The 21,910-nt window shown below is 53.1% G+C and overlaps 1 protein-coding gene across 2 annotated transcripts in view; it reads left to right on the forward strand.

The window, feature by feature from the left end:
• The window catches only part of PPARGC1B (PPARG coactivator 1 beta), a 106,096-nt gene extending 87,034 nt beyond the window's left edge, over window positions 1-19,062 (forward strand). The window contains exons 4-12 of one of the 2 annotated variants that reach the window (XM_065874117.1): window positions 3,118-3,234; window positions 5,008-6,133; window positions 7,065-7,101; window positions 7,624-7,697; window positions 8,843-9,626; window positions 12,797-12,872; window positions 14,898-15,019; window positions 17,870-18,024; window positions 18,962-19,062. In XM_065874117.1, coding sequence (XP_065730189.1) covers window positions 3,118-3,234; window positions 5,008-6,133; window positions 7,065-7,101; window positions 7,624-7,697; window positions 8,843-9,626; window positions 12,797-12,872; window positions 14,898-15,019; window positions 17,870-18,024; window positions 18,962-19,062 — 2,592 coding nt within the window. The remainder of the gene's footprint in view (window positions 1-3,117; window positions 3,235-5,007; window positions 6,134-7,064; window positions 7,102-7,623; window positions 7,698-8,842; window positions 9,627-12,796; window positions 12,873-14,897; window positions 15,020-17,869; window positions 18,025-18,961) is intronic. The other variant, XM_065874118.1, reaches the window with a different exon arrangement.
• Window positions 19,063-21,910: the final 2,848 nt, after the last annotated feature.

The following is a 21,910-nucleotide window of genomic DNA, read 5'->3' on the forward strand; positions in this document are numbered from 1 at the left end:
CTGTTTCCAACTGAAATGATGGTGGTGGCTTGAGATGTGGTGTCTGGTGGTAGAGGTGGTGGGTGCTGGAAAACCAGCTCCAGCCCCTGCAGGGGTCTCCGTGCATCACTGGCAAAGGTTCAGGGCAGCAGCCTGGACTGGCCATGGGAGGCCTCCCTGGGCTTCGCCTGCAACACTGTAGGCCCTTTGGGATTTCATGGATTGACGCTAAGTGTGTGTGAAACCCTTGAAATTAAATGTAAACATTTTCCTAAAGATTATGCTTACACAGTGAAAATTCAAGCAGGAAGTATGGATAGTTAAAAGCAAAACCTCCTTACCCATCTCATAATTGTTTTTTCCTACCTTAGAAGTAACCATGGTTACCGATCTGTTGTGTGACTTTCCTCTTCCACTTTTCTTTTTAACTACAAAAGGAAGCCTCCATTATATACTGCCCTGCACCTTGCTTTTCTCAAGTGAATTGTGTGTCTTGGGAACTCTTTCAAATGAGCAGAGGTATCTCTGTTTTATCCTTTTTGTTGGCTACATAGTGTTCCTTCATAAAGATGTACCATACTCTTTAAACCAGTTCCCTCGTTGGCAGATAGTACATTGTTTCGACTCCTTTATTGTTCTATGGCTTCAGTCTGTGTCCTGTTACTGGCCTTGGCCATTTGTAAGTGGATACATTCCTAGAAAAGGAATTCCTTGGTCGTAGGATATGTGGTTTTTCAGTTTAGACAAATACTTCCAGTTGGCCCTCCAAAGAGGTTGGACCGGTTCGTACTTCCACCAGCAAAAGTTAACTGCTACCTGAGTGTCCGTGGAATGTAGAAACGTACACATGGCATTGCAGGTTTCTAGGGAGAAGGTCTCAGCTTTTTCAGATTCCAAAGGGTTCCGGACCTCAGAAGTTGCTGAAAGCAGTTGCCCTTGACTCGGGCTTAGGGTGCCAGAAAGCCAGGTGTTCTGGCTTGTGAAGAACAGCTCATCTGTCTTGGGCTCCTCACCTTGACACTGTAGCTCCTAGGGGCTGGCGAGACTTAGCTGGAAAATCGGAGCCTGTTGGAGGTGGAACGGGTCTTTGGTTGTGAAGAGTTAGAGCCGGACAGGCCCTTGGTGACCGTAAAGTGCGACTCTGGGGAAATTGAGGCCCAGCGAGGGGAGGGCCTCTCCCAGGGTCACACAGCAAGTTGGTGTGCCAGCAAGGACCAGAGCTCAGGTACTCTGACTCCTGGACCCCTTGCCCTGGTCCAGGACCCCTTGCCCTGGTCCAGGACCCCTTGCCCTCTTTCCCGCTGCCTGCAAGTTCCCCAAAGCAGTGTGAAATATTTAGTAAGCACCTATGTGTGCCGGATACAAGCATATGTTCAGCCCCACATTGTGGCTCCTGCTGATAAGTGCTGTGCTTCCTTTCAGACTAGAATCAGACCTCCTGGGTTTGATTCCCAGCCCCACCAATGAATGCTTATGTGTCCCTTAGGCACCCAGCCTCTCTCTGACCCAGCTTCCTGGTCTGTAAGGTGGGGTTAATAATAGTGCTTATCTCAAAGGCGGTTGGGAGGAGTACAGCGGATTTATACATATAAAGAACTTAGAACAGTGCCTGGTACAAAGAAGTGTCTCAAAAAGTGCTATCTGAGTGACAGTCCCAGCACAACTGGTGGTGGTGGTCATGGAACAAGAGGAATTCTGTATAGGACTCTGGAGAGGGACCACCCTGGAAGAGGTAGAGAGTGACCCTTGCTGGTCACCGGTTGTTCCCTCTCATGCCTTAGATGGCACTTTTGTTTCAGGCACTGGGCTAGGCACACAGGAAACAGATTCACCATTGAGACTCCCCGCATACCAACAGAGTTCTAGAAAGGCCCTGAGAATTTATACAGACACCCGGTTCTTAACCTGGAGACATGGGTCCCAGAGAGTCTACCTCTGGACTAATGGGGACCCGTGGACCTCTACATATATGTGTGTTTTTCTGAGGTCAGTAGCTTCTCTCATATTCTTAGAGGGACTCCTGAGTCAAAAAAGACCCAATCATTTAGTCTACCTGCCCCTGTTTTATACACACACAGACACAGACACACACACACAGACACCACCCCCCACCACCACCCCCCACACACATACCCCCTACCTTGGAGAAACCAAGGCTGGTTTCTCCTAGTCCTTTCCCTCTTCCTCAAGGCTGGGAGAGGGAAAGGACTCGCCCAGGGTCTCACAGTGAGCTGGGATTGAACTGAATCAGAACTAGGCCCCTTGCCTCTGGTCTAAGAATCTTTTCCTGTCCATGCCAGAGAATCACAGATGTGTGTGTTGGTCTGGGGTCGAGGTAGGGTGGTGTGGCTCATCCAGCTCCTAGGGGAGTGGGGAGTGACCTTTACTTTGGTCCCCAGGCCTTTGGCAATCCTCCTGGGGGTCATGTCCCTTGAGGAAACACTTGATGCTGTAGCAAAAGCCCATCATGTTTCTTGACTTGTTCTCAAGCTTGGCTGTGGTAGGATCCCTGGTGAAACCCCCAGGCGTACTCAGCTCCCTGCTTTCTTGGCTGGGATACACTGAGCACTTTTCCTCCGGGTACAGAAGCTCAGCAACTTTTATAGAAAATTTAGAAAAGCCAGACAAGCTTAAGCAGCTTCCACTTGTGTGAAAACAGCTGGCTGGGTTGGAAGTGATGTGTATATATATATTCCTGTATGATTGAATCCCACCTCATGAAAGGTCACAGAAAGTGGTGTATGTGTACTACGAGTATATGCAGAATGTCCCAATCAAGTGTGTGCATCATATTTCAACAGTAAGATGGCTAGACATCACCCAACATCTGTCTGGGTTTCTCAAGATCACAGATATTCCTCTTAGGTTATTAACTCTCAAAAGGACTTACATTTTATCGGGATGCCTGTATGGGTTTGGGATTGTTAGACCACCTGCTTTCTGTACTTAATATATTGGGAACATATTCTGGGTCATTAAGTGCCCTTCCTGTGTTCCACCATGGCCCTGTGATGTTGGGGTCAGGGTGTGGTTGGTCCTGAGGGGCTGGCTCCGGGCCAGGCTTCTCCCTGAGGTGCACTTCCCCTGTCTCTGGCTGCAGCTCATCCCCGGCTCCTCTCCTCTCTGTTCCTCCCACAGCTGCAGAAACTCCTTCTCACCACGTCCTACCCAGCCTCGACCTCGGACAGCCAGAAGGAAGGGACCGCCTGGCGCCAGGCAGGCCTCAGGTCTAGAAGTCAGCGGCCTTGGGTCAAGGTATTTCTGCACATGCCCCCAGACCCACCCAGGCCTCTGGGGGTCTCTGGGGAGGGCGGTGTGCACCTTTCCGCTCTTGTTAGAGGCCATCAAGTTCAGTCCACTTCCAGCTTCCCTCTTTGCTCATCACATAACCCTTGTCGCTGATATGCTGGGCACTGCTTGAGACCCAGGCCAGTCTGGGCTTCTAGAAAGAGCCTTGGGCTTGCTCGTGTGCACTTGACCCTTGAACAACGTGGGTTTGAACTGTACGGGGCCACTTCCACGTGGATTTTTTTCCAGTAGTAAATACTACAGTACTGCAGGATCCACAGTTGTTGAATCCACAGATGCAGAGGAACCGTGGCTGCTGAGGGCTGACTAGAAGTCATATGTGAATTTCCCACCGCGCGCGCGGCTGTTCTACCCCCCGCGACCCCCACATTGTTCAAGAGTCAACTGTACCTCAGTGTTCCAGGCACTGTGTTAGTTGTTGGGTTAGAGCAGGGACGAGGAGGACGTGGCCTGCCCTCAGGAAGCTTATGCTAATGAGCTGACGGAAGGAAACATAAGGTCCTCACTGGCACCATGGAGGCCATAAGGAGTTTGCATTTCTCTTTGTGGGGAGCCATCGGAGAGCTGAAAACTCTATCTTGAGCACCCAGGAGGGAAGCAAGTCCCTTTTCCTCCTTGGGCTCTGTCTTCTGAGACTTCCAAGGAGAGGTTTCAGAGGTAATTTCCCAGCGTTCCTGTTACTCAAAGCCTGCACCCAGCCCTCCCCTCTTGTCCCCAGACACTGCTGCAGGGGACTGCTGCGGACAGTCCCACCCCTTGGGGCAGAATCAGGATGGCATCTTCCTCAGACAGTGGCTCTGTAGGAGTCTGTCCCCTGCGTGGGCTCCCCTGGTGGGTGGACCCTGTCCCTGTGCCCCCTCCCTACTTGTCCTGGCTGACCTCCCAAAACAGAGGTCCATCCCTCATGTTCCATTCTGTCAACAGGGCAGCAGCTAAGCTCCTTCCTGAGCCAGCCTGCCCTCTGGAGTGCTAGGGGGCACACCAGGGGCGTGAGACACCCTTGACAGCCAGTCTGGCCCCAGCAAAGAGACATTTGCACTGGGAGCAAAGGCCCTGTGTGGACCAGTGGGGGCAGATGAGGCTGGAGACAGCGGTCGGGTGGGGCTACATTGCAGAGCACCCCTGGCCAGGGGGCCTCCCCTTTACCCCACGGGTACTGGGAAGATACTGAATTGTTCTTTTTCTTTTTCTTTTTTTAACAGCTTTATGGAGGTGCCACTTATATACCATAAAAGGCACCTGTTTTAAAAGTATGATTCAGTGATTTTTAGTAAATTTACAGAGTCGTGCAGCCACGACCACAATCCAGTTTTAGAACGTTTCCATCATCCCAGGAAGATCCCCAGTGTCCCTGTTTACAGTTAATCCCTGTTCCCACGCCCAGCCCCAGGCAACCACTAATGTACTTCCTGGCACTCTCTCTGAAGGCTCCGCGCAGGGGAGTGGGGTAGTCAGAGCAGGGCTTTGGCAGTAAATCTAGAAAAGGCGAAATCCATAGCTAGGAGACCTGTTAGGAGGCTGACCATTCCTTCATTCCTCATCCCCTGAGCGCTGCTAAGTGCCAGGCTCTGTGCTGGAAGCTGGGGATGAAGTGGTGAAACCTGGCAATTCTGACGATCCAGGTGAGACACGCTGGGCCTCGCCAGTGGCTGCAGGGGTGGGCAGCGGGGAGAAACAGTGTGGGTCTCCTTCCTCACTCTGGCCTCTTTTCCTCTCCAGATGGACAGCGCCCAGGACAGGAAGGCCCCCATGATGCAGTCTCAGACCCGGAGTTGCACAGAGCTGCATAAGCACCTCACCTCGGTGCCGTCCTGCCCCCGGGCTAAAGCTCGCTCCCCTGATAGGGTCCTCCAGCCACCACCACCCCTGAGTCCCTGGGTCCCTGCCAAGGAGGATGAGGAGGGGGGTGAGGACTGCCCGAGTCCCCAGCCGGCTCCAGCCTCTCCCTGGGACTCCCCAGCACCGGGCAGGGCAGACCCTGGCGCCCAGGTGTCCCAGGAGGACATGCAGGCCATGGTGCAGCTCATTCGCTACATGCACACCTACTGCCTTCCCCAGAGGAAGCTGCCCGCACAGGCCCCAGAGCCAGACCCCCAGCCCTGCAGCAGCCCCGCCAAGCAGGTCAGACCCCGGCCTCGGTGCCAGCACCCTTCCAAAGCCACCTGGGCTGAGTTCTCCATCCTGAGGGAACTTCTGGCTCAAGATATCCTCTGTGATGTCAGCAAACCCTACCGCCTGGCCACGCCTGTCTACGCCTCCCTCACACCCCGGGCCCGGCCCAGGCCCAAAGACAGCCAGGCCTCTGCGGGCCACCCCTCCCCCGTGGAGGAGGTGCGGGTCGCGGCTTCACCCCAGAGCTCGGGGCCTGGACCTAGCCTGCGCCCGCTGCGGCTGGAGGTGAAAGGGCACATCAGCCGGTTGGCCAGGCTGCAGCCTGAGGAGGAAGATGAGGAAGAGGAGGAGGAAGAAGAAGAAAAAGAGGAAGAGGAGTGGGGCCGGAAAAGGCCGGGCCGGGGCCTGCCGGGAACCAAGCTGGGGAGGAAGCAGGAGAGCTCTGTGTGCCCCGTGCGGCGTTCCAGGAGACTGAACCCGGAGCTGGGCCCCTGGCTGATGTTCACCGATGAGCCCATGGTCCCCGCGGAGCCCCAAGGGGCTCTGCCCTCGCTGCGCCTGGCCCCTGAGGCCTACCACGTGGAGGGGGAGCTGGGCAGCCCTGCAGACGAGGACAGTGGCCAAGACCAGCAGCTCCGACGGGGACCCCAGATCCCAGCTCTGGAGAGCCCCTGTGAGAGCGGGTGTGGGGACACCGACGAGGACCCCAGTTGTCCGCAGCTCTCTTCTGGAGGTAGTCGGAGTTGGTGGTCCGAGAGAGGGGGCAGGGCCAGGGTGTGGCAGACCCCACTGCCCGGGAGCCAGGAGCCCTGGGTTGGGCAAATCCCTCTCCCTCTCTGTCTCTCAGCTTCCCTTCCTGTGCAGTAGGCTCGTTGGGCAGATCTTCAGGAACCTCCTACCCATCTCTGAGTTTCTCATCATGCATGGGCCAGGTGTCCTTAATGAACGAGCAGCAAGATGCCTGCCTTCTTGGGGTTTGGGTTTCAGTGGGGGAGACAGGCAGTCAAAAAGTGGGCAAGAAAGGAAAAGTGATGACAAATTGTGATAAGTGCTCTAAAGAAGACTCCCTGGGTAGCAATGTGATGGAGGGTGTGAGTCTATAAATTCAGCTCCACAGTGAAGTGGCATTTTTAATGATAACAATAGTGGGGATAATAATACAGCAGTTATCTTTTAAGCACTTGCTATGCCAGGCTTGGCCTAAGACTTGACACGGATTATCCCCATTGATCCTCACAGGAAGCCCGTGTGGTGGGTGCTGTTATAATTCCCATTTTAAGACACAGAAACAAAGGCACAGAGATAGCTAATGGTCGGTTCAGCGAGTTAGTCCTGCATCTGTCTGGGGCAGAGCCCACAGCCACTACTAGCCTTGGAAGCTGGAACGCTTCACCATTATGCTACACTGATTGGCCAGAAGGGGTCGCCCTGGTTCCCATCAACTCTGCAGAATCAGTAGATCCGCCAGCTGTTAATGTTGCTGAGTCTGGGGGAATGAAGGTGGATTTGAGTTGTTCCCGACAGTCCCTAAAAGTGGCAGAGGCTTTTGGGTCACACGCCTGAAAGAAGCTGTGCTTGGTACCGATGAAGTTCAGAGGGAAACATCTGCTAGCCACGCCATGTTGGGAAAAATCTTATTTTTTTCTTTTTTGTCTTCTTTTCAGACTCTCCCAGGTGCCTCATGCTGGCCTTGTCGCAAAGGTAGATTTTTAGAAATTGTTGGTTTATGACTCCAGGAGACCTTATCTGGTTGGGTGTAGGGTGGTTCATCGGCCCCTAAGCCTGGTCCTTGTCCCCACACCCCTGCCCTCATTGCCATATGGGACTCTTAGGATCTGGGCTCCCTTGAAAGGGAGTTTGTTTTTAGAAGCAGGCCCAGGGGAAAGATGGAGAATTTCATGGGGAAAAGTTGACAGTGCTGTGTGGCTTTGGGCAAGTGTCTTCTCCTCTCTGGGCCTCAGGTGTTCCATCATAAAATAAGGAGGCTGACAATGCTTGTCCTGTCTCCACCTCCCTCGAGTCTCTCCCGTGTCTCCTTGAAAGAGCTGTACAGCTTTGATTTCCTCCAACAACCAGGAGAGAGTTCCCCTGAAAATTCTCCCCAGGCATCGCTTTCGTGGGCAGCAGAACCAGGGTCTGGCACAATGTCCCCTTGCCTTCCTGCCATGCTCGGGGAGGTGGAGCCTGCTGCTGACTGACTTCTCTCCTTCCTGTGCTCCCCAGCCCCACTGGCGACCCTCCTTTTGGCAAGAAGAGCTTCGAGCAGACCTTGACAGTGGAGCTCTGTGGCACAGCAGGTGAGCCAGGGGCTCAGCTGGTGGGGTGCCCTTGGGGACGCAGCCCCTCGGGCAGTTAGGGAGTACCCCATCAAGCCTTCCTTGCCGCCGCTGCACAGGCTACGCCGGGTCTTGAGCTACACATTGAGGGCGTTATAAGGAGAGTCAGGGCCCAGGTTCAGCTATTTAGCTGCCAACAGTCGGCACATGATCTGACATGAAAAGAGACACGTGTCTTCCCCTGAAGGAGCCCACAGTCTTATGTGGGCGACAGACTCACACCATGACAAGTACTGTTTGATATGCGCTTGTTCCAAAGACCGTGCAAGAGCTCTGGGAGCACAGAGGAAGGGGAAGAGTGGGGAGGGGCAGGATGTGGCCTGAGAAGATTTACAAAGTACCCAGAGCAGCAGGCATTTGAGCTAGGCTTGCAGGGTGCATGGAAGCTGGAGAGACAAAAAAAAAAGGGAAGGGTATCCCCGGCCACAGAATTGGCACGAGCAGAGGCACAGAGGAGCGGCAGTATAGGTGCATCAGAGGAGACTGGCCACCCGGTGTTGCTCTGTGGCAGAACTGGGGGGTCAGGCAAACACAACCACCAAAGGCTGAGAGGAATGCCAGGCCGAAGGGGTTCGTCTAGATCCTGTGGGCTTCGGGAGCACCAGAAAGGAAGAGCTCTCTGGCTGATGCCCGGGGGACGATGGAGTCCAAGGTCAGTTGCAGAACCACTGAGGTCACTGTGGTGGTCAAATCCAGGTGGGAGATGTTACCTATGGTACCTGCCCCCTCTGCACCCTGGGAGACTTAAGAGGCATTTGGAACGACCAGTGGGAGGGCTCGTGGAATGATTGGGTATGGAGCAGGAAGAGAGATCTTGGATGATCTGGAGGCTTTGGCTACCGTTGCCAGACTACAGAAGGGATGGCAAAGGGCTTTCATCACATGCCAGCTCTGAAAAATTACTGATGGACTGTGTGAGAAGGAGTCCCAGGCTACGTCCAGGCTCAGTCCGCAGTGCGGTAATCGATTAGTGATGCCTGCCATCCATTGGCTCTGGGGAGTGGTGCCATATATGCTACTTCCCTGCCATCCCAAACTAGGGTTTCAGTGTTCCTTGGAGAAGTGATCTGGCTCTGCCTCACATGTGTTTCCTCTTGCTTGGATAGGACTCACTCCACCCACCACGCCTCCGTACAAGCCCACAGAGGAAGACCCTTTCAAGCCAGACATCAAGCACAGCCCAGGCAAAGACATAGCTCCCACCCCGGAGGTTCCCCAGCTCGGGGCCGCCGCAGAGGCTGCCCGCAAGCTGCCAAAGAAGCACCCAGAGCGGAGCGAGCTCCTGTCCCACCTGCGGCATGCCGCAGCCCAGCCAGCCTCCCAGGCTGGTCAGAAGCGCCCCTTCTCCTATTCCTTTGGAGACCACGACTACTGCCAGGTGCTCAAGCCAGATGGCGCCCTGCAGAGGAAGGTGTTGAGGTCCTGGGAGCCATCTGGGGTCCACCTTGAGGACTGGCCCCAGCAAGGGGCCCTGCGGGCTGAGGCACAGGCCTCTGGCAGGGAGGAAGACGGGAGCTGTGATGTCGGTGCCCCCACCAAGGACAGTACGCTGCTGAGAGACCACGAGATCCGCGCCAGCCTCACCAAGCACTTTGGCCTCCTGGAGACAGCCTTGGAGGATGAAGACCTGGCCTCCTGCAAGAGCCCCGAATACGACACCGTCTTTGAGGACAGCAGCAGCAGCAGTGGCGAGAGCAACTTCCTCCTAGAGGAGGACGACGAGGAGGAGGATGATGAAGAGGACTCAGGGGTCAGTCCCCCTCGCTCTGACCACTGCCCATACCAGAGCCCACCAGGCAAGGTCAGCCGGCAGCTCTGTTCCCGCAGCCGCTCCAGCTCTGGCTCCTCGTCCTGCCGCTCCCGGTCACCAGCCACGCGACGGACCTTCAGGTATGGATAGACGGGTGGCCTCAGATTGGGTGGTGGACCCCTGAGGACCCCCCAGTTTCAGGGTGTCAGGGGAGAGAGGAGCCCTGAAACTGGGGCTGCGTCTCCCTGTGTGGTCAGTGTCCTGGTCGGAGGCCCTGGAGGTGGACTCCTTGGGGAGTTGTGGGCAAGTCCTGTATCCAGGCAAAGCCTGCTGTGTGGCAGTCAGGAGTGGCCCAAATCTCCTGGCCTCGGGGGAGGAAGAAAACTCACTTTCTGGCCTATTGTGGCCTGATATCCAAATGAACTTGCCCCTCATTCATCTGTTTCTGTTTTTATATTTGTAAAATGGTTAGGTTTTTGTGTAAACATATACAGTTAACCCTTGAACAAGGCGAGGGTTAGGGGCACCAATCCTCCCTACAGTCAAAAATCCCGTGTAATTTATAGCCGGCCCTCCTTATCCGAGGTTCCTTCGTATCTGCAGATTCGACAACTGCCGACAGTGTAGTACTGTCGTATTTACTGTTGAAAAAAATCCCAGTGTAAGGGGATCCACAGAGCTCACATCCATGTTGTTCAAGGGTCAATATACCCACACAGTGTAATACCTATGTGATGTTTACATGTGAAAGAAAGATCAGCATAATTCTAATCTATGTTCAAAAAAAAAAATACCGGGATTTAAAGCAGTGATAAGGTTTATTCCCATTTCTCCGTGCTGCTGAGTTGTACAGTGTCTTCCGGCAGTCAGCCGCCCCCGTGGGAGCTCTTTTACCTTCGCACAGGGATGATGTGTCATGAGCCTGTTTGCTCGTACCATCTTTGCTCACTGAACCGGACTGTAGAAGGAGCTGGTCCAGAATTCCGTGGGGGGCTGGGCAGAAAGAATGGAAGTTTGGCATATTTTGGTGGAGATAGATTGCTTCTCTCCCTGCTCACAGCAGGACCTGGCTCTTACTGAGGGAGGCCTGAGGAGGGTGGGTGCAGGTCCCAAACCCTCTGCCCGAGATGCACCTGAGTGACCACCAGATGGTGCTCTTGGGTCCGGAGCAGTGCAGAGTCACCAGGAGGCCTTGTTACCACTCAGATGGCAGGGCCCCACCTCCTGAATGTCTGGTTTTGTAGGTCTGGGGGTGGAGGTGGAGAATTTGCATTTGTAACAAGTTCCCAGGGAGTGATGACGTTGCCAGAGTGCCATGCTCTGAGAAGCAGAATTCAGGTAATAGAAAGATACCTTTTCTTAGGAAAATTCTGCTTTATATTTCCTTATCTATGCCAGTAGCTCTTAACTGAAAATCTGATTAAAAGCAAAGCTTCCTTTCCCCATTAAAATGAGCATAGACGTCTAACTGAGCATTCAATTTTAGGGGATTTGTGGACTCCCCAGACACTAACGTGCTGAAGCCCTGAACTATCTGTCACTCGAAATGAGCTTATTTTGAGCAATTTCTCTAAAAGCCCTTCTACGTAATAAGCCAGGACGATCAGTCAGAGCCATCTTCCGTCAGATCTCTCTGAGCCCTCCTTCCAGCTCCGTTCTCCCTTCTCCAGTGGTCGCTGTGAGCTAGCCCACCTGTGTTCTCATTAGGCGGTTTCCTCTGCTTAGAAGCGGCTACGGTTCTTGTCCTGTTGAAGCGCATCCCCCAAGGCAGGAGCTGGAGTTTCTCGGCCTCCTTCCCCTCCTGAGCTGTTCAGGGCCTGTACCCATGGGCTTGTCTGCAAAGAGTTGGGGGCCTCTCTCGAAACCCCCATGGATTCTCCTTTTCCTCTTCTCCCTTTTGGGCCAAGTTCAGGGCTGGCTTTCTCTGCCACTGGAGAAAGTTAATTGGTTAACTTGGTTCCTGCTCAGCTGCCTGGCAGAGCTTGGTGGCTGGTAAACCTGAAAAACTAGTCATCAGTCTTCTCCAGACCGGCATTTCTTTACCTGTGCTTCTGCTACCAAACAACAGTCAACAGGAAGCACTTGGAGCTGGTTTAACAAGCCCTACAGCACCTTCCAGTCACTCTCAGTTCTTCGTGGGGGGAGGCTGCCGATTCCGTTGCAAATGGATGATGATACTATTATTGTGTAGTACTTTAAAGTTTGCAAGTCACATCCCTTTCTTTTACCCTATGTGAGCTTCACAGATGCACTTGGAGGGTGCGTCTGCCTCTTATCCCCATTTTATAGATGAGGAAGCTGAGGCTCAAAAATGTTCAATAGAAAAATATAGCCAGCAAGTATTGAGCTGTTCCTGGGCTAAGCATTTACGGGCATGTTCTGATCTGATCCTCCCAAATGGCCTAGGAGGCAAATACAATTGATTCTCCCTAGTTTACAGGTGAAGAACTGGAGCTGAGGTGGCTTAAGTAGCCAGCCCAAGGTCACCAGCAGGGAGGTGGTAGAGTCAGCATTGGAACGCTCTCTGACTCCGGAGCCCCTGCTCTCATACTCTGCTTTATACCCAAGGACGCAGACAGCGTGTGGCAGAGTTGGGACTCACCCGTGCCCCACACGCCTTGCTGCTTCCACTCTAGCAGCCTGGTGCTCAGGAGGAGAAGGCAGTGTGCAGACAGTCAGGAGGGCGCAGGCGTGCGGCATCCAGGAGCCTCTCAGGCTGTGCATCTGGGCTGACTGGTCCCCTGACCCCCAGGGCCCGGAGGCTGTGATGGCTGCTGGGGCTGCTGCTTGGCCAGGCTCCAACCACTGGAGGGAGAGCAGTGTGGGTCTGGAATCAGCAGACCTCCCACTAGCTCTGGCTTCCTTACTTTTTAGCTTTGCGCGAATTTCATACTGAACCTGAGCCTCAGGGTTTTCATCTGGAAAGTGGGGAAACATGAGACCTCAGAGGATGGTTTTTTTTCTTCAGGTCAAATACCATAATGAAGCGAGAGGGCCTTTCCACCCCCGTTGGCATAGAAAGGTTCACAAGGGTTATGATTAGCAAAGTGGTGGTTCTCAGTGATCTCGTCCCAGAAGCTGGCAGAAGGTATGTGTCAGTCACGTGTTCAGACCCACAGGCGACCCTGGGCGGTCACCGCTGAGGGGGAAAGCCAGGCTCCCTCAGGAGGGCCTTCTCATAGTTCTGCCCTCACGAACGAGTCCGAAAGAAGCGGAGGAAGCACCCCTTGCCTCCTGAGCAAGTCCTTCCCCCGTCCCCCTGTGGTTCCTGCCGAGAGTGAGTGCCTCTGCTTTGCTTGTTCACTGACAGATGTGAGAGCAGAGGGTCGTGTTCAGACAGAACGCCAAGTGTCCGGCACACCAGGAAGCGGCGGGAAAAGGCCATTGTAAGTGAAATGGGGCCCCAGAGCCCAGAGTGAATGGGGATGAGCAGGGGCATCAGGAAGTGCTAGGGCTTCGTAGACCTGAAGCCCTTTGAGGTCATCTGTGGCCTGAAGGAGGTAGTTATATTTCTCTCATTTAAAAAAGCACAGGGGTCACCAAAGGACATCAAAGGTGGCACCGTGCAAAATGCAGCCAAGGGACTGGCTGGGAGGCGTGCAGTTGGTGAGCACGTAGGGCTCAGCGTCAGAGGCTTGACAGGGCCCGGGGGACAGGCGGTGATGGGGGAGCAGAGCCGGCCTTGCTTCCACTTCGGTGTGACCGTCAGTTGCTCCCCAGCTTCCCTGAGCCTCAGTTTACTCATCTGTACACAGGGTCCCCCGGTGCGATCGGGGCTGAGGGACCAAGAGAGACTGTCCCTTCCTCCTGATCCAGCTCCTTAATCTTCTCCCAGAGTTAGTTCACAGGCCAGGCTGTGCCTGGTGGACCCACTGCAAAGCACCCCGTAGGGAAAATTCATCAGGAAGCTGCGGCGAGGAGCTGGACTCATCTCCTCCATATCACTTAGAAAGGAGGGAAGGGAAAGTAAGACAGAAGCACGAACAGACCGACAGACTCTCACTGGATTGTCCACCTCCCCCCCAGCATGGTGCTTCGGGGAAGGGAACACATGAGGTATGCATACCCCAGAGGTACGCATGCAGCTGTCTCGAAGCAGGTACTTAAAACCATGTGGAGCGTCTTCCTGGAAACCATGTGTGACCATTCAGCAGTTGTGACGTGCCCTGTTCTAGGTGCTGGATGGCAAGAGTGAACGAGACAGACAAGGTCCCCACTTCCCATGGTTGGACCAGAAGGGAGAGAGAGACAACAGACTCATAAACAAATCAATAAACATTGTAATTACAGATTGGGAGGTGCACTATGAAGTTAATCACGTCATGACTAAAATGTCTGAAACAGTCGTGTTTTGACTGTGTGGGGCTGATGTATTTATATGGTCGTCTAGGAGGGGCATCTTCAAGGAGCTGGGCCCCAAGAGATGAAAGGAGCCAATGAAGCAAAGATTCTGGAGGACAGTGGGGCAGAGGCAGGAAAGAGCCTTGTGAATTCAAGGTGCCGGAGGAGGCTGGGAGAGGACATTGCTACACGCAGCTGAACCTAGGCCATCCTAGGGAACGTGCACAGTTCCCGTGACCGTACAGCAGCGCCCTGCTGTGGACTGCGGGCCCTTGCTTTCCTCCCTGCCCTCAGTGGCGCAGAAGGGGATGGCTGGAGAACCACAGGCCTTAACCTGTTCCGGAGAAAGCCCATCTAAACCAGAACCTGGTGATTTTGCCCACAGGAGCACAGCTGGAGTTTCTCCAGCAAATCAAAGCCACTCTTCCGATAGCTGTGGCTTTAACTTCCAATCACAGACGGTAGAGGAGGAGGGGAGGTTCCAGCTGGGCTTCCCCTCTCCCCTCCCACTGCTGGGCAGTTCTAGGGGCCTGGTACCAAGCTCACCTGAAGATCACCTCTTGGTCACAGTGTCTACACAGTACCCTGGCGAAACCAAAGATGATGGTGGCTCCAAGCCCTATGCCCCTGTCCCATTGCTTTTTTCCCAGCCCACTCTAACCCATAGCGACCTGGCCCCCTTTGCTCGTCCATTACCATCCTCGGACCTCCCCCACTACCAGAAAAAGTCAGACTCAAAACAAATACAGAAGCTACTCACTGTGCAGTTACATCCATAGTGACGGCTCCCTCTCCCGTCTGCGCCCAGTCTCTGCTCATTCCCTTCAAGTAAACAGCTGCTTCCTTTGGGGCCACTTCCCCATCCGATGCTAAACAGCCCCCTCCTCTCACAAGGCAGGTCCTCTGGGATAGCGACCGTCATTGTCCTCTCTGACTCCAGCCCCACCTGGTGTCACTCGCTTAGCCAAGTGATGTGGACTGGGGACGAGGACTCCATGGGAGCCTGCCACCAAGGGGGCTCCAGGAAGCCAGGCAATGATGACGGGTCCCTCTGTGTCCCCCTCGGGCAGGGTGAAGGCCGCGTGGTGTACGTTCGAAATCTCTCCAGTGACATGAGCTCCCGTGAACTGAAGAGGCGCTTCGAGGTGTTTGGAGAGATTGTGGAGTGCCAGGTGCTCACGAGAAGCAAGAGGTGAGTCAGGCTCTCGCAGAGGAGGGGAGTGGAGGGCGCACAGAGGTTCCAGTTCAGGTCTGGAAGCATAAAAGATGCCTGAGAAGATTTGCAGAACAAATCTACTGCCATCGCAGGGGAAGGAAGGACTGGTAACCGTCATGCAACCCAGTAATAGCAGGGAACATGTACTGATAATTTGCTAAAGTGCGAGACAATTTCCATGCATTCTTTTTTTTTTTTTTGCGTTACGCGGGCCTCTCACTGTTGTGGCCTCTCCCGTTGCGGAGCACAGGCTCCGGACGCACAGGCTCAGTGGCCATGGCTCACAGGCCCAGCCGCTCTGGGGCATGTGGGATCTTCCCGGACCGGGGCACGAACCCGTGTCCCCTACATCAGTAGGCGGACTCCCAACCACTGCGCCACCAGGGAAGCCCTCCATGCATTCATTCTTTTGCTTAACTTCCCAACTTGCCTGTGATGTATGCACTCTTACTCTTTCTATTGCTCTCCTTTCTGGGGAGCTCAGACGAGTTAATTGAACAGCTACCTAGTGGCAGAGCCAGATCTGCAGCCCGTGTGTCAGCTTCTGGTTTTCCGTCCTAGACCCTGGTACAGGGCTGCAAAAAGCTCCTGGTGGCTGAAGGCACACTTGCATTGCAGTCTTACTTCACTGCAAGCTCCACGCTGCTCCATCCCTCTGTTCCTCTGCAGCTGCGGCCCAGGTGTCTCACTCACCTGGGGAAGCAGTGTTTCATCTGTCAGGGGATCTGCAAGAATAGGTTGCGTATAAATGTACAACTTAGATGTCAAAGCTTTGTCGGTTTTGAAATAATTCTAAAGTATCTCCCATTATCCTTGCAAACTAAGTTATTAAAATTCTAATTTAATAATAATTTTTAAAAACTTCAGTGAGAAAATAGTTTCTGCATAAGGATCATTACACATCTCACATCCCTTAGGGTGGCTACAGAAAATAACAAGCGTTGGTGAGGATGTGGAGAAATTAGAACCTTGCGCACTATGGGTGGGAATATAAAAGGTGCAGCCGCTGTGGAAAACGGTATGGAGATTCCTTAAAAAATTAAACATAGAATCACCATTTTATCCAGCAATTCCTCTTCTGGGTATATAATCAAAAGAATTGAAAGGAAGATCTTGAAGAGATATTTGCACATCCCTGTTCATAGCACCATTATTCACAATAGCCAAGAGGTGAAAACAACCCAAGTGTCCGTTGACAGATGAATGGATAAACAAAATGTATATGCATGCAGTGGAATATTAGTCAGTCTTCAAAAAGGATGGGCAGCAGTCCTGTCGCATGCTACAGCATAGATGAGCCTTGAGGATGTTATGCTAAGTGAAATGAGCCAGTCACAAAAAGACACATACTGTGTGATTCCACTTACATGAGGGATCTAAAGTAGTCGAATTCATAGAAGCAGAAAGTAGAATGGTGGTGGCCAGGGCCTGGGAAGAGGGGGTATAGGGAGTTGTTGTTTAATGGGTACAGAGTTTGTTTTGCAAGATGAAAAAGTTCTGGAGATCCATCACACAAACTTACCACAACTGAACCGTACACTTCAAGATGGTAAATTTTATGTTATGTGTTTTTATCACAATTTTTAAAAAAAGTCATTACACAAATAGAACTGTTTTAAGTTGTGTGCAGTCTTCAGGATGTCAAGTGAAGATAACCTGTAAAGACAAAGCGATCAAATTAATCTCTAAGGAGAAGGGTCAATTTGTTAAGATTTAAAAAGCAGGCATGAGTCTCAGACATTTGAAGAATCAGAAGGGTCCCAACTTTGGCCTGGTTCAGAGAGGTGTCAGGAAATGTGATACAGCTGAGTGTTTACAAGGCATCTGCTGTCACTAGGCCTGTGCTGAGTAGTAGGAGGGTCCACATGGTCTCTGTCCGTGAGGAGTCTGTCTGGCAGATGGGTAGGTCGGGGTTCGTTCTCTTGTTGTTTGTGGAACTGAGGAGCCAGGTAGAACTGACTTTAGGTCCCCCTCACCTCGGCATCCTTCTCAGGCAGGCTTCCCTCCTGGTAGCAAAGTGGCTGCCTCCAGCTCTAAGTTTGTCTCCTACTCGGAGAAGCAGGAGTCTCCCTCACGGTTCCAGCAAAGACGCGGGATGGAGTCTTGGGGGTTCTGCTTTGGCTGACGGGTTCATCCTTCAACAAATCACTGGCCAAGGAGGGCCACCGTTGTGTGACTTACCCTGGCGCCCTGAGCCCAGCTGAGCACAGGGCGCTGTTGTCAGAGGACGGGGAGTAGAGGCTGAGCAGGCGGGCACGACACGTCTCCCATGAAGGATGAGATGTGTACGGAGTACCATCGATCTCAGCGAAGGTGAAGGCCAAGTTAGCAGCCAAGGAAGGGCTGGCTGAGGCTGCCTTTGAAGGGTGCAGGACTGGGAGGATGGGGGCATAGGTGTGGCAAATCCTAGAAAATGGGAATCCTGAGGGAAGTAGAGGGGAGCGTGAAAAGGATCAGCTTTCGCAGCGGGAAGCCTGAGTTTACTTCCCTGCTCTGCCACCCGTCTTTGGGCAAATTCTGAACTCAGAGCCTGTTTTCTCACTCCAGAGGGGGGAGGTGACAACAGCCCCCCATCACAGGGGGGTCTGAAGAGCGTGTGGGGCGATTGGTGGTGGCCAGCCCCGGGCCAACATGCAGTAGTTTGCCTGTTCTTACTATGACTCCATCGTGGAGGTCAGCCCCGTGACTGTCGTTGTGTCTATCGAGGGGCCATGCGAGACAGTTACAGAGTCTTCATGGCTTTCTGCTCCTCACCTAGTGGCGGGTGGTCTGACGATGTCGACCGAGCTGGCCCAGTGACGCGCTCCCCTTGTCCTCTCTCCCCAGAGGCGAGAAGTACGGCTTCATCACCTACCGGTGTTCTGAGCACGCCGCCCTCTCTCTGAGGAACGGCGCTGCCCTGCGGAAACGCAGCGAGCCCTCCTTCCAGCTGAGCTACGGGGGGCTCCGGCACTTCTGCTGGCCCCGCTACACTGACTACGGTGAGTACGTAGGCCCCGCACATCCCAGTCAGACCCAAAACGTCAGGGGCAGTGACCTCCTTTATTGAAACCTAAAGCCCACTCTGGACACAGCTGCCACACCCAGACTCCCCTGTGCTGGTGAGTATAACTTGGCAGCCACTTGGCCCGGAGGCTGGCCTCTGGTGCATCTTGTCCTGTGCCAGGACTGCTACCAAAGAGATGAAGCCTCTCATGGCCTCTTGGAAGGTCCAATCTCGTGTTCACAGCCACCTGGCAGAACCATGGCTACCATCTCTTTGACCTCACAGGGCCAGTAACTGACCTGCCCCCTTGAGGGGCATCCACGGCGGCCCCGACAGGCAGCAGCCTTGTCCATTAATGGGCTGCAGTGAAACTGTTGTCACCATGCCTAGCCAACTGGGGACAAGTCAATGAAGAAGGACAAAGTACCATTTAGGAGAGAGTTCTTTATAGGGGAGAGTCCGGTGCAGCCTCCGGAGTGCAGGGCTGAGTGTCAGGAGACCCCGGAGGCTCCCGGCCAGGCAGCGCTCCTGACTGCATGTCCCCCGTGGGGACCCATTTCCCTGGCCATGCGCTGAGGGATTCATAGTTTCGTTGGCTGCCTTACGTGACCTCCTCACTGGTTTCCTAATGGGCAAGAAACTGTTAAGGGAAGTAGAATTAGAGGCTTTTGGAGCTGGAAAGGAGCTCTGGGGGACTCTGCTTCAGGCCTCCCCATCCTACAACCAGGGCGACCCAGGCCCTGAGACACTGCTCACATGGCAGAGGTGTTCCAGCAGGAGGGCAGAGCTGCTGCCCGCCGCCCGGTGCTCTCTGAGGCCTCGGGCCGCATCCGCTCTGTGGTGCTGACCCCAGCGGCAGATTTTCTGGTCCGCTGGCCTTTCTGAGCTGCTCGCTGCCTTCCCCTCTCACTGCCTCCTCCACCCCCACCCAGATTCTAATTCAGAAGAGGCCCTGCCTGCGTCAGTGAAAACCAAGTACGAAGCCATGGATTTTGACAGCTTACTGAAGGAGGCCCAGCAGAGCCTGCACTGATAACAGCCTTAACCTTCGAGGAATACCTCAATACCTCAGACAAGGCCCTTCCAATATGTTTACGTTTTCAAAGAAATTAAGTATATGAGAAGGAGAGAGAGCGAGTGCGTGAGAGAGAGAGAGAGAGACTTGGAACTGCTGTCCTTTTAAAACAAACAAAAAAATCAATGTTTACATTGAACAAAGCTGCTTCTGTCTGTGAGTTTCCATGGTGTTGACGTTCCACTGCCACACTAGTGTCCTCGCTTCTGACGGGTTGTCCTGGGTGCGTTCCAGACGCTGAGTCCGTCACCCGCCTCCCCTTCCTCCCCGACCGACGTCCCCTCGTAGACGTGCAGCTGTGTTCACCATACCATTTCTTGTCTGTAGTGTGTGATGATGAAATCGTTACTTGTGAATAGAATCAGGATTATAAACTCATTTTTAATTGAAGAAAAAAAAGTAGATCCTTAATGTATTTATGGCTCAGATGTGCTGTGCCTGGGATTATTGTATTGCTTCCTTGATTTTTTAACTATGCACTGTCGTGAGGTGTTTGCCACTGAGCAGCACTGCTCCCTTTGCCAGAATGCCCCAGAGGTGCTGGGTGGCCAGAAGCCTGGTCACCGGGGAGGTGTGGCATACAGCCACAGCTGGGAGGAATGGAGAGAGGTTTCTGGGCCTCTTCTGCTGAGTGCTGCCTTGTCTCTCATTGAGCAAGTTTGGGTCCATTTACAATCAGAGCCCTCATCTGGTGTCCAGCTCACGCTTAGAATTTGTGCCTGGCCGTGAGTGCTCAGATCCTTGCGGACCTTGGAAGGAAGGTGGGGTGAGCTGCGTTATTCCCGTTTTCCAGGCAGTGCCCCAAGAGGCGAAATGACTTGCCCGGGGTCCCACAACCAGTGAGACTACAGAGGAACGGCCCAGCCCGGGCCTATCCTAGGATAAAGAGGCAAAGTTGCAAGGACTGGTAGAGGTGGGTTCAGCTAAAAAGGACAACAGGCTAGACGCTTCCAGGCTCATTTTGTGGGGGTAAGTCAATGGCTGCCTCACCAGCATGGGGCAAGTTTAGGCTCTGGTACCAGTCTTGATCCAAGGGGTCCTGTGGTTTGCTTATACCTGTGGACATGCCATCACAGCTTCAGTGATGCACCTGGGTTGACACAGAGAGGCAACCTGGGAGCGGTCATTCACCCTTTTTGGGCCAGTCACCAGCCCATCCTCCTTCATCTTGATTTCCCTTTTCTTCACCTGTAAAGTTGTTTTGGTGGCATGGGGCAAGGGGAGCAGGAGGGAGACATGAGGGATGGGGATGGACAAGACAATCTCCAAGCTCCTCTCCGACTTAAAAAACGTTCATTGGGCTTTACTTTAAAATTTGTGTTCTTGAGTGATGTCAGAGCCATGTCCAGCTTGGATGTTCTGCAGGTGCCTTGGGGGCCGTTTGTGAGGGAGAGCATGGCCAGGCAGGGTAAGAGTGCATTGCTTCTGCTTCAGACAGAGCGGCTCCAACTTGGACTCTTTCACACATCAGGGTTCCTTGGGAAATTTTTGTGTTTAAAAGAAAAAAGGTCTTGCTGCTTAAAAAAAGTTTGAACTTGACTCATTTAACTAAACGAGGTGATTTAATCTATTATTAATGCCGGGCCTATTTCTTTGGGAATTGGTAGTTATGGGGTTTTGGTTTGTTTGTTTGTTTGTTTGTTTGTTTTTGCAGTACGCAGGCCTCTCACTGTTGTGGCCTCTCCTGTTGCGGAGCACAGGCTCCGGACGCGCAGGCTCAGCGGCCATGGCTCACGGGCCCAGCCGCTCCGCGGCATGTGGGATCTTCCTGGACCGGGGCACGAACCCGTGTCCCCTGCATCGGCAGGCAGACCCTCAACCACTGCGCCACCAGGGAAGCCCTGTTTGTTTGTTTTTAAGATTATAAAATACCTCAGTAGGTTAACTGGGCCGTTGAACCTCTCCTGAGAGGTGAGCATGCTCCAAGCTGGCAGAGAAGGTTGGAGGAGACAGGCGTTAGAGGAACAGAGAATTTGAGTTCCTGTGTATCATGTCACTTCACCTCTCTGGGCCCCAATTGTCTTTTCTGTGTAATAGGCTGAGGGGGAGAATTAGGCAAGCTGATCTCTAAGGTCCTTGCCAGGTCTGATAGTCTTAGCTTCTCCTAAGGTGGTATCTAGCAAATACATAGTGGCATATGGGCCACTGCTCCCATGTCCTCGGCCAGTAGCAGACATAACTAATCAACCACAGTACTCATGTCCTCTGAACTTGGTCATGCTATTAGAATCCTCAACACAGTTCCGAGCAGCCATTACTAACTGATCAGAGTTTAACCTGTTTAACCTTCTGGTCTAATCTTTGAATGGTTTCTGTTATACAGAACTATATGGTGGTGGGTTTCATGCAGGCCCATCCCTGATCTATGAGAGAAAATTCCCCTAAAGCCCTTCCTTGGCACAGGACTCCCAATATTACTCCAACACAATCCCATTTCGGGGTGGGGGCCAAGTGGAATAGTGGGCAGGAACATGTTTGGGGAAGGCAGGGTTTATGAGGGTGGACCAAAAGGGGACTTTGCACAGCATGGACCTGCACATTCTAAATTCTTTTGATAGCTGTTCACTGCCTAGCATACAGTAGGCACACAATAAATGGTTATGGAATAGAATGGAATGGAATAGAATTTAAATCCACCCGATGCCTCCCCCTAAGTCCTGATTTGCACCAAGGAGTAAACTGAGATTTCATCCTGTGGAAAAAGTAGGAAGGAACTCTACATTCAGAGTCTGGAGAACTGGGTTGAGTCCTGGCTCTGCCAAAAACTGTCTTTGTGACTTTGATAAGCCACAGAGTCCCTTCCTCT

Source organism: Phocoena phocoena, chromosome 3, assembly GCF_963924675.1.
Source record: "Phocoena phocoena chromosome 3, mPhoPho1.1, whole genome shotgun sequence".
Lineage (NCBI taxonomy): Eukaryota > Metazoa > Chordata > Mammalia > Artiodactyla > Phocoenidae > Phocoena > Phocoena phocoena.